Source organism: Pleuronectes platessa, chromosome 5 (assembly GCF_947347685.1).
Source record: "Pleuronectes platessa chromosome 5, fPlePla1.1, whole genome shotgun sequence".
NCBI classification, from domain to species: domain Eukaryota; kingdom Metazoa; phylum Chordata; class Actinopteri; order Pleuronectiformes; family Pleuronectidae; genus Pleuronectes; species Pleuronectes platessa.
Window position 1 is genome coordinate 5,930,730 of NC_070630.1, and position 12,278 is coordinate 5,943,007.

General features: G+C 43.3%; 1 protein-coding gene across 1 annotated transcript in view; it reads right to left on the reverse strand.

Annotated features, from left to right (window-relative positions):
• Positions 1-358: 358 nt before the first annotated feature.
• b3glcta (beta 3-glucosyltransferase a) overlaps positions 359-12,278 on the reverse strand; it is a 52,524-nt gene continuing 40,604 nt past the window's right edge. Inside the window, exons 11-15 of the mRNA XM_053423596.1 lie at positions 12,017-12,130; positions 3,315-3,414; positions 2,823-2,942; positions 1,866-2,010; positions 359-917 (exon numbers count right to left, since the gene is read on the reverse strand). Of these exons, the coding sequence (XP_053279571.1) occupies positions 750-917; positions 1,866-2,010; positions 2,823-2,942; positions 3,315-3,414; positions 12,017-12,130 (647 nt within the window). The 3' untranslated portion in view covers positions 359-749. The remainder of the gene's footprint in view (positions 918-1,865; positions 2,011-2,822; positions 2,943-3,314; positions 3,415-12,016; positions 12,131-12,278) is intronic.

Below are 12,278 nucleotides of genomic sequence, written 5' to 3' on the forward strand. Positions count from 1 at the left end.
TTTACAAGTATGTGCATGAAACTACGTCTGAGTGTTGAGGTCAGACTCAACCTTGATAAACAGATGGTTTTAGCCTGAAATATAAAAACTGCGTTTGGTTAAGTTGAAAGTAAACGTAGGACATTTATTTCCCTTTTCAAAAAACGACATGTTAGGTACATTTAGAGCGTTGTTAAAAAAACTTTTTGCCTCAGACAGCTGTGATTCTGCCTCTTTAACCACATCAAACACTGTGTGTAGTTTCACCGTCTCAGTCTTAGCCTCAATTAACCTTTAATAACTTCATAATTTATACATTAACGGTTTTAACTAAATCCTATAAGAGGCCTCCAGCGGAAAAGAAAAGCAAAACACTCTCAAATATTTATACTTTTATGTCAAAATAGAGCACATTGTACAGCATCGAGGTGTCGAAAGAGAAAGTATCAGCCAGAGGAGAAGCAGCGCTCCTCTGTTAGGGTTTGAGATTGTTCTTAAGATATAAATATACACATATTGAGTTCAGATTTCCAAAATAACAATAACCTCCACATGCAAACCCACAGATCAAGTCATGGACACACACTTGCATGGTCCCTCTTTATCACAGTTCAACATTAACAATACAAAAACATTTACATCTGTGAAGGACAACATTTCTGTTCCATGACTCCAGGCATTCTCTCTCTCTCTCGCTCTCTGTCTCACACACAAACCCACAAACACACACACACACGTATTCAAACAGGCAAGTCGTGTGCTTAAAATCCTTATAACTCCGTCTTTGCGCTCTCATTAAGTCCATCTGAAGGTTTGGCCCTCGAGTCATCCTTCAGCCATTTGTCGTAGACGGCGAGGGGGTCGATGTTCCAGTGTTTGTGGAAAGAGATGGGCACCTGGTGAGCTAGGAAGGCCCTGGCGTAGTCCTCTGGGCGTGCCTGAAAGGAAAGATTAAGTACAGCAATTTATATTTGGAAGGCGTCACCAGAGGCTGACCGGTCAGAAAGTTGGACTATGGGCAGAAAATCCGACGGTGGTCCCTGGTTCGACTCCACGGAGTGACAACAAAAAAACATACCTGGATGGACAACACCTGGATCGGTTCCCCACTGTCTAAGTGCCTACCCCAACCCACTGTCTAAGTGCCCCTGAGCAAGGCACCTTACTCCCCCAACACCTGCTCCCCGGGCGCCGTGCATGGATGCCCACTGCTCTGTGTGTCCTCCTGTGTTCACCAGATGGGTCAAAGGCAGAGAACAAATTTCCCCCCGTTTGCATGTCGTGTGTGTGTGTGCATGTGTGTGTGGGACCAATAAATGTATCTTCTTCTTCTTCTTCTTTTGTGGAGAGCAGGCGAAGTCAGGGAAGTTTGTTTTTTAAAGCAGATACACGGCAAAGCCCCGGAATCATGTGTGTGTATTTTCAACTGACACGGTGACCTGTAATTTGGATGGAATGAGTTTAATTGTTTGTCCACTCAATGGGAAACCAATGTTTTGTTGAAGGTCCTGCACATCTGCTGAGAAGCCCTCCTGTGGTTTCGTTAGGGTGGGACAAGGCTCACTGAGACATTCTGACAGGTCACAGTGATAGAAGCACAGGAGTAAAACATTGAAATGAAAGATGGCTGATGGTCTGGGGTTAGCTCTGTCACCTCCCGGGCCGATGAAGACTTTCTGTGAGGAGTCTTCCTCCCGCAGTCCGAAAACACGCAGGTTAATTGGAGACTCGAAATTCGCCCGTAGGTGCGATTGTGGAGGTGGAAGCTCTCCCTGTTGCATCTCACTGCAAAACCTCTCCCTCAACTGTACAGACGCCAGGGAATTTCACAAATACACACAGACAGACACACAAAGAATTGTACTGTGAGAGAGTGTGAAACCAACCTGATGGAAGAGCGGACTGTGGGTGATGGGAAGTCCGAGGGCGTTGAGGCACATTCCCAGCACCATGTCATCCGGAGCGTCATCGCTGTAGCACTTGCAGCCGCTTTTCAGGAGCTGGACCACGGCTTCCCTGCTGAACACCATCCTACCACACAGACACACACACACACACCAGAACCATGAACACACACAACACAGCCTATTTAGCTGAACTGTAAATAATCAGTTGAAAATAACACCTCAGTTATCCACTCGTGGTGCTTAATTTATTCATTTGGTGAGAAGGTACAAGTGACACTGCAAAATCAAACCGAGATGTGTGTGGTTTTGTGTCTGTGCACAACAATGATGTGACATCTCTTTGAAAAGAGAAGCAATTAGACACGAGCAAACACATCTAAGCCCGCTGTGTGTGTGTGTGTGTGTGGGGGGGGGGGGGGGGGGGGGTAAATATGCCACTCAAAGCAGTTTTTAGGAGACATCACTGTTGGGAGAACTGGCAGACGCAGTGTTGTAAAGTGTCACAGCCACTGAAGTGTCCCTAAATGGAGGTTCTCACACAGCTCCCTCACCGCTCCACATTCATCTTTAGTGCAGCTGACAGCCGACACACAACTCGTGCTGCTTGTCCACTTTCACTTTGCGTGAAATACGAGGCCTTTAAAAAACGCGGATGCTACGACACTGCAGTCATTTCCCAACAGCCTCTGTCCTTGTGAGTATTAAGTATCGACGTCCCGTCTTCTCTTATCAACCGATGACTTTTTACTGCGTTTTTTACAGTTTTTTCTATCGCGTATATTTACTGGAATGCATTTTTCCCTTAAGGGGGCAACACACCAGATTGAAAAGGTTTATCTGAGGACTACAGATTTTTCCATTACATATTTTATAGTCCCTGTGCAGCATCTGTATCTATCATCATTATTCCCTGAGCTTATGGACTGTGGAACTCACCCTCCACCTCCTGTGATGTAGCTGTAGCCGCCCTGGCTCAGGCCGTAGCCGTATCTCTCCCCGAGACACACGGGTTCCGAGGGGTCGTAGCAGCTCAGCAAGGCTCGCAGTCTGGGGAGGCTGTGGAAAGAACAGATCAGGCTCATCACACACTCATCGTCAAACGTCTTGAGCACAGGCACGAGGGACACTGTCCATTTAGGACCTGAAGTAACGGCTCTCCCTCCGGCACCAGCCTCCACACGAAGGGGGAAACCTGACGGGTGTAAAGTGAAGCCGGCTGGACGTGAATTAATCTGGAGGTTCGACAGGATGTTAAAGTCTCTAGAGAATCAAAATGACTTCACTCAATATGTTGGAACATTTATATAGAACCGTCAGTCAAAGTGGAAGCAAAATGAAAGTATGGCCTTTAAAGTTTGAGACAGTTTCCTCGTAGAAAAAGACGAGAAACCCCATCTTGAATAATGGTGGATATGAGTGTAAATGTACCTGATGAGCGTGTCATCGTCCACAACCAGGAGCCACTTGGTGTTCGGGACGCTGCCGCTGAGAAATCTTTGAAGGATGGCAAACGTCTTCCCGCAGTGGCCTGTAAATTGAGACACACTGTCAATGCTGGCCAGTGAGACTTAATCACATATTGACCCGGTGCTGTATTCTTGTTTACAAAGATGAATGAGCCCGTTACTGGAAGAAAAACACACTTGGTGTTACTGGGTATTCACACACACACACACACACACACACACACACACACACACACACACACACACACACACACACACACACACACACACACACACACACACACACACACACACACACACACACACACACACACACACACAGAGCAGAAATTACAGTTGTAAATTAAGCCCACAGTAAAGCCTTTGAAAAGTGGCAGGCCGACCAACAGTTACAATTACTAACTACCAAAGCATTTTGCATTTCACTTTGCAGACGACATTAGTGTGAAGACTGAGTTTTGAGGAAACGCCCTCGACGCCCCAGCTCCACTCAGTTCAGCGAGTGGATGAATTTTTCATCGTAAACGGCTCCTGTGGTAATCAGGCCTGAGCGATGTTAACACCGTGCTAAACGCAGCCAATAGTCATTCATTTAAATAATATGGAAACTATTGCGAGAAACATTTCACTAATTTGACTTTTACTCCCCTGATAGGAGACGTTGAGGAGGCAATCAACATGAGAAAAATCCCTGTGCCGAGAGCTAACGAGAGGGAACTACTTTGCATTGGAAACTTTTATTGTGACAAAGTGTGAAGTCGCTTCTGTTCTGGATTCTGTTAAACGACACCACACAAAACATCGGTGGCTGCGGCAGGATACATCCAATACTTGATTCAATGACCTAATGTCCAAAGGGGTTGGCACTATGGCCTCACAGCAGAAGGTTCCTGGTTTGATTCCCGGCTGTGTGAGTTTGCTCTGGGTTCCACAGTCTGAGACATGCAGGTTGGTAAATGAGCTGCATTTATACAGCGTTCTTCTGTCTCTATCGACTCAGAACACTTTACAGAGCAAAATCCATTCACCCGGTGACACACACGCTCATGCAGCTCTTCAGTACGCAGCTGTCAGCTTCAGTATCTCGCCCAAGGACGCTTTGGAGGACTCGAACCCGCCTGTCCTTCGGATACCGGACGACCCTCTCCACCCCCTGAGCCACAGCCGCCCAGGTTGAGTTAAGTAGAGGTTTTAAATTCCCCCCATAGCTGCGAATGTGATGTGTTGTTTGTTTGCCCATGATGCGCCACACCTCTCGCTCAATGTCAGCTGGAATTGGCCCCGGCCAGCACCACCTGCAAATGCTGAGCTGTAAAGTGGTAATGGATTGATGAATGTTTAAAGGGCTGTCGTTTTAATTTACTTTTTTTTAGGGTTTCGATTTTACAGCATGAGAGAAAATCTGTTTTTGTGGTGTCCCCCCAGAGCCTTGTGTGAAAGTGGGAAAAAGCCATTTAGCTTAATTCTGACTTCTTTTAAAAACTTTCTTTGCCATGATGGACCAGCAGAAATCAAACCTTTACTCTGCTGTGCTAGACATGATTCTGCCAGATGGAGCAAAATGTTCCGCCAACTCCCCGAAAACAAAAACAGTTGAAGTGGAAGTTGCACAACGAGCGACCTAAAGAAATATATACCCATCAGAATCCAAATATCTGCACGCCATCATGGCTGAGAGCGGAGACACGGAAATCCCTGGTGGCAAAGCATCACAAAGAATACTGAGGCCCTGCTGTTTTATTTATATCGGAACCCAAGGTGTTTTTTCCCCCCCTTGTATCTGAATATAGAGTAAGAAATGAATGCTTGAAATGCTGACAGGAATAAAATCCAGCAATGTCGATTTTTAGAGGCATGTCTCCAGAAAAACCAGGTAATCTTATTTCCAGCTGGAGGAAGTTAGCGAGTGAAGTTCAGGGAATCGGAAACAAGCAGTAGAATCCGTGTTCGTGTGTCATGTTGCATCTATAATAAAAAATATCAGCACTGAAGAGCGAGGGGACGAATTCTGCTTCCTGTACTTGAACCCATCACCACCATACCATCACCTAAACAAACCTCACCGTGAACAGAGTGAGTTTTTACTTAATAAAGTTTTGATGGCATGTTCCCATTTCAGGCCGTTGCATCACTCCTGCCCTCACTCGCTCAGACTGACTCGAAATTGTAAACCTCACACTGTTGATTTTGTTTTTCCCCATTGTGTAAATATTTATAAGGTTTGTGTTATTTCATTGTGACTTCAGGTTGCAGCATAACAAATAGCCTCAGAGTGTTTTTAAAACAGGAAGTCATTAAATGTTATATAAACCTCTTTTCCAGTGGAGATGAAGGATTATTTAATCAGATGTATCTATGTATCTAATATCTATCAATCTATCAATCAATCAATCTATAGTGTCTATCTATCTATAGTATCAATATAGTATTTATCAATCTATATATCTATAGTATCAATATAGTATCTATCTATCAATCTATCTATTTATAATATCTATCTATCTATAATATATATCTATTTCTATAGTATCTATCTATCTATTTATCTATCTATCTATAATATATATCTATTTCTATAGTATCTATCTATCTATTTATCTATCTATTTACCCATCTATAGTTTCTATCTATCTATAGTATCCATAACCCAGCCATCCATCCATCCATCCATCATCCATCTATCTATTCATATCTATCTATCTATCTATCTATACATCTATAGTATCTATCAGTATCTATCACCCATCCATCCATCCATCATCCATCTATCTATTTGTATCTATCTATCTATACATCTATAGTATCTATCAGTATCTATCACCCATCCATCCATCCATCATCCATCTATCTATTCGTATCTATCTATCTATACATCTATAGTATCCATCAGTATCTATCACCCATCCATCCATCCATCATCCATCTATCTATTCGTATCTATCTATCTATACATCTATAGTATCCATCAGTATCTATCACCCATCCATCCATCCATCATCCATCTATCTATTCGTATCTATCTATCTATAGTATCCATAACCCAGCCATCCATCCATCCATCCATCATCCATCTATCTATTCGTATCTATCTATCTATACATCTATAGTATCTATCAGTATCTATCACCCATACATCCATCCATCATCCATCTATCTATTCGTATCTATCTATCTATACATCTATAGTATCCATCAGTATCTATCACCCATCCATCCATCTATCTATTCGTATCTATCTATCCACAGTATCCAGCCATGCTCATCATAAGAGCTTTATAAATATGATAGACCCTTTCCCCCCCCCCCCAACACCTTATTAGCAGCTAGTTGTGCTCAATAATTACAGAGTTTATTGACAGACGGTTAAAAATGCTCCACTCTCTTCAAACACACATAAATACCATAATATTTACAGTTCACTTATTCTAATGTGTGTATGGTTTTAAGAGTTGGCTCTAAAGGCATGTTTGAAAAGTCAATGGGCTCAGCGGAGTCATCTGAAGGTGACATAAATAAAGAAGTATGGTGGTGACTACAGATTCCAGACATATTGATGCTCGTTGCCTGTTCATGAACTCCGAGGCTGCTCTCAGAAATCATTAGCAGAAACCCAGAGGGCGGAGGAGACGGATTAAAACAAAAGAAATGGAAACAAATTATGTTCGTCCCGACCTTAATCGAATCCAAGTCTGATAACTGATTGCATATCATTTGGATATTTGGCATCGAGGCGGCAGATAAACAGCTTATTTTTCACTTGACTTCAATCGTATATCATTTCAGTGTGTGCTCATCTGATTAATGCAGCGCGCAGCGACTTCAGGGCCCCTCAGTGACCGACTCCATTTGTACACAGTACGACACTAATTCTATTTTCAGTTTCCACAGTGTTGAAGGACCGGTAGCGTTTCAAAAACCAGCCTTTATCTCAGACTTGAGCCGCAGTCAAAATCCCATCTACTGTACTTCACCCAGATTGTAAATGCTATTATGAGTTCTGTTTGATTGACATCATGCACAGTTATTAAACTGACAGTAGCTCCAGCGTCTGGCCGCTTACCAAACTGGAGAAAATCCCCTCGGGCCTTGATGATGGACTTTGGCCGGCTGCCAAAGTTCCAACATTCAATCGTTATCTACCAAAAGTTTAAAAAAACAAAAAAAAAACTGGCTTGCATTGGAAAGTGAAATTAAAGGGAAGGAGATGATCTCTGAGAAAGAATTGGCTGACACGGTCCTTGAGAAATGTAAATTGGTTGAGAGGAGCAGACTCACAGTCTTTTCTAGAATAAACCGACAAAGTCAGACGTTCATCGTTCGCCTTCCAGTTTAATTTATTGTCATGGTTCTACCAGCTGCTCGTGTTTCAGCTCGACAAGTCTGTGCAACGTAAACACACATCACCTCCCAGCCCTGACCGGTATCTGCTGTATAGACAGAGAATAACATAACCAACATGTTTTTAAGATATGGAGCAGTGATGTTGTTTATTTTAACTTTAGGTCAGAAAAGGCTCCGTACACTAAACAGCACTTAAAGCACGTGGACCCTGCTCATCTCTTTCTACCAACCGACTGCAGCTCCATCACTCAATGACACCCTGGGCTCTGTGTTAATCTCGTTATCAGGCTCCAACGGCTTCGCTCAGAGAGTAAATAAACACAATCACCGCTTTAAAAGCATCCTCGGACCCTTTTTCTAGCTTATGGCAATTGACATTGAACGTTTAAAAGCTTCTACATAGACGCGAAAAACCTTTAATGAAAAGTAAATCTGCCTGAAAAGCTCTGTAGTAAAGCTCCGGATGACTATCAAGCGTCTTTTCTGTCACGGTCATAGAGGCATATAGTGATAATGCACTGGTCCTCTTTCATAGTCAAATATTTTGGGAATGTAAAGTAGCCTGGACGTTATAGAAACACTGTTTGTTAAACTGCAATTCAATCTACAATAAAATCAGTCACATATAGCAATCAATGAGAATGAGGCAGAAAAAGTTCAATTCCTTACATTTTCCAATTAAGGTTTAAATTGAACAAGGCTTTAAAAACTTAATCAGGTAGACTCGTGATTTCTCTGGGATTGTCACATATACTCAAAATTAATGTGTTTGGTTTAAAATCCCTTTCACACATTACAGATGCATTCTGTGCTGCAGGGATCTGCAACATTTCTTCCTTTACTATTCACACATCCATCGAGAATGTCTGCCCTGAAGACTCAGAGTCAGTGAGTTGTTGTGGTGATGTAACCTGTGCACGTATTTGCATCCACTTGTGGCGTATTCAATAATACAGTAGGAAAACTACCAAACAGCAGCTTGGATGAAGAACAGATGTGTCGTCTCGCTCTTCCTGGTGCAGAGGAGCTTTTGTTTTCCGGCCCTGTCTCTTGGTCTGTTTGTTTCTTTGGTTGTTTATCAACACGATTACGCAAAAACTACTTAATGGAATGTTGTGGAAGGATGAGCCAAGAAACAAACCATTACATTTTGCCCTTCATACGAACAAAGGAGCGAATCCGTTTTGGCTTTTCTTTATCGCTGCCTTTTACTTTCTTCTGAGTCTTTTTCCTTTTTTTACCATGTATCTGGAATAATTCATGTATCTTGGTGCAGCTTGATTGCATCTATGGGGAATGTTGGGCCTTGAGGAGGCAGGCACGCTGTTAAGTGCCGTGGTGTTCTCATTGCAGTCCGTCTGTCTGACTAGAACTACTGAACCAATTTCCATGGAATTTCATGGAGGGGTGGGACATGACCCGAGGAAGACCCCATTAAATTCTGGAGTGGATCCAAATAAGAAGGCAGATTGAAGATTTTTTTTTTCTTCCATTTTCTTTAACATGAAACAGAACCTCAGCTCTGGCAGGGGGGGGGGGGGGTGCGCGCTCTCAAAGTGCCCTTCCAGTTCTGCGTGTGACATCGAGGTTTGTTGACCACTGCAGAAGTTTTAAAAAGTAGTTTGAAATCAGATTGGAGCGCCTCAGGGTTGGACGGATCCTCACTAATCTGATCACACCTCCTTCAATCTGATTTGTAAAATCTGATTAAGAAAAAAATCAATGTGACGATTCCAGTGAGGATACAGTCCAATACCTGAGAGCTTTGGCAGTTGGCACGAGCAGAGCAAAGGAGCTGCTGGGGGTTTCATAGCAGAGTGAGAAGACACTGAGACCTGTCCAATGTCCACAGCTAACTGGACTGGTAACAGTAACTTTAACAGAAAGACTGATAGTTATTGTCGACGAGACTCGACTCTACAAACAGACGAGTTCACCTTTCAGGAGGCAGCCGGTGGCGTTTTGCATCCTTCTCTGCCTCAATGCAAATAGGTTGCAAAAAACCACCTTGTTAAAGAACTGAGCCGCCTGGAGACAGTGGCTGCAGAGAGACCGGAGACAAATCACTCCTTTGAACAACGACCCCTCAACCTTCCCACAGCGGAAGCCCAGAGTGAATACAACCGATGCATCATCCCATTAAGGTGCACCATGAGAGGTCTTAGGTGCCATTTTTGTGCCGACAGCCATCAGAGTGTAAAATAATTTGCGGACAAATGGCCCCGGCCTCGGGCCTTTAGGAGGGCGCTGAGGCAGAGAGCTTGAGCCATGTTTACAAAAAGAACCCTGGGTAGCTTTAAGCGTTCTCATGCTCCATTAACAAGCTCCTCTGCCCGTTTCCGATTAGCAAACATTACTCAATCCAACTAATTCTGTACAAACCACACATCGTGACATGCACCCGTGTGAAATCTGCCCGTAGTTCTAGTGTACTGGTGCAAAAAGCTAATTTCTGAAATCGAAACCTCGTAATGTATCAGACAGAATCTTGTCAGTGAATCTTGCCAACGGTGACTCAGCAAAAATGGATCCTCCAGACACATTCATTCCCAAGTGACAGGAGCAGCACTCAAAAGATCAGCTTATATAAAATCTGATTTACAGAAAGGTGTACGCGATAAACAAATGCCTATGACATATTGCAGTAATAATAATAATAATGGTGACAATATACAACTTCTGAGCACAGTAACACACTCTATTCATTATTATCTGGTTGAGAGCATCCTGTTACCCAGCAACATCCACCAGCCTCCCGTGTGGGAGAAGATCTTCCAGACACTCCTGGGAGAGGAGCTGGAGGATGTTGTTGTTTTAAAGCTTCTCCTGAGGGACCAACAAACTCTCAGACCTCGTGTTTCCCTCTGGAGACATCTGGTTATTGTTGTGCATTTGATAAAAAAAATGTTGAATCTTGAATCTTGGTCTGCCCCAGGTCAGCCACGCCAGGTGAACCTTCAGCTGGAGCCACCGTTTGTGCTCCAGATGTATCCTCTTAATGCAGAGGAGCAGGATTCAATAAATAACGTCTGACTGATGTTGTGTCAATGGAATGTTTTAAACTGAATGGCTTGTTACACATGGCAACTTATTTTTGTGTGAAATCTAAATTTGAGAAAGATGTCTTTTACAATATTTGGGATCTTGTGAAATACTGTGGTTTCCTCACAAAAATGTTCTTCTTGTATCCGTCTCTTTTAGATACATCCTCATGTAAAGATGACAAATTGTGGTGTTATGTGGGGGGGGTCATGTGCTTGACTTCTTCTTGGCATCATGCAGTGACTTTCTGGAGTCTTCACTGGTTATCTGGCAACCATGAAGTGAGGAGTCACTGCCTGTTGCCAAGAAATAGTCGGATCCATCCCCTCTGCATGAGACCAGAGAGCTTCAGAGGTCTCAGTAGGTGGATGTTCTAACCTTCGGGCAGGACAGGCTATTTTGTTCCCCCTGTTTCGAGAAAGCAAATGTCCGAGTCAGTTGCTCCGGACATTCTCCAGAGTTTTTTTACTGCAAACCTCAAAGTAAAATGTCCTGGGAATGTCAGAGCGAGCCCATATTTTGGGAGATTAGAACAGATGCTGGAGGGGCCATCCTCCACCTGAACCCTCTGGACATGTTCCTGTAGTTGTGAACGATCTGAGACAGACGAGTTATCCTCAGGTGTGAGCTGAAGATATTTCCACTATTTGAACAACCCTGAGCCCTATAATAAAACTTTGTAAACACGGACTCAACAGCACGTCTGGTGATGTTGAAGTGTGCTGTGGTTAAAAATACCACAACTACAAATGGTGAAAGGAAATAATGTGACATTATCACCAGCTCTTAGAATAACAAATATGTGCAGTAGACGTTTCAGTTAATAGATCCTGACAGTCTGTGGAAATCAGCGGGGGGGATATTGGCCAAACTTGTGCTGCAGTTTACAGCGTTCATTAGGAGGAAAGCTTGTTAAATTCACAAACAACCAGATGGCACAGACCCATTTATCACCACAGCACAAAAACAACAAAACAACGGTGTTAAAGTTTTAAATCTTGGCATGATAAACTAAAAAATATATTATTCAAACACGGGGACTGAATAACAAATATCTAATCTCTGAGGAAAACTCAATTCTAATCATTGCTGACTCAGGCAATATCCGTCTGGATCCCAGGAACCGTCCCCTTCACAAGGGGGCTAGGTTATAGAAAAAACCTCACCTTCAGTTTGCCATTTCATTTTTCATGCAGCTCTGTGTGTGCCGCTGACCTTGCACCATTATAAAAGAGCTTCACTGTATCTATTTGGCAGGACTGCGGCCACAGCAGCTCTCACCTCTCTCAGTATTCGGCACTCCTAAATTAATGGTCGGTATTGCAGGATCCGCATGGTCACTGTAGTACTCCAAGAACAAGGCATCCTTCTCCCAAGTCTTCTTTATCACTGGAACTAGAGAAAAGGGTGGGGGGGGGAAGAAAACAAATCAATACAGGCCTTCACCAAGTTTCACAACTAACAGACTTGAGGTTCTTCGCGGTGTAGACGCTCAGAGCAAATTATTATTTCATCGCAACACGTGTTCTCTTCCGATGTTTCT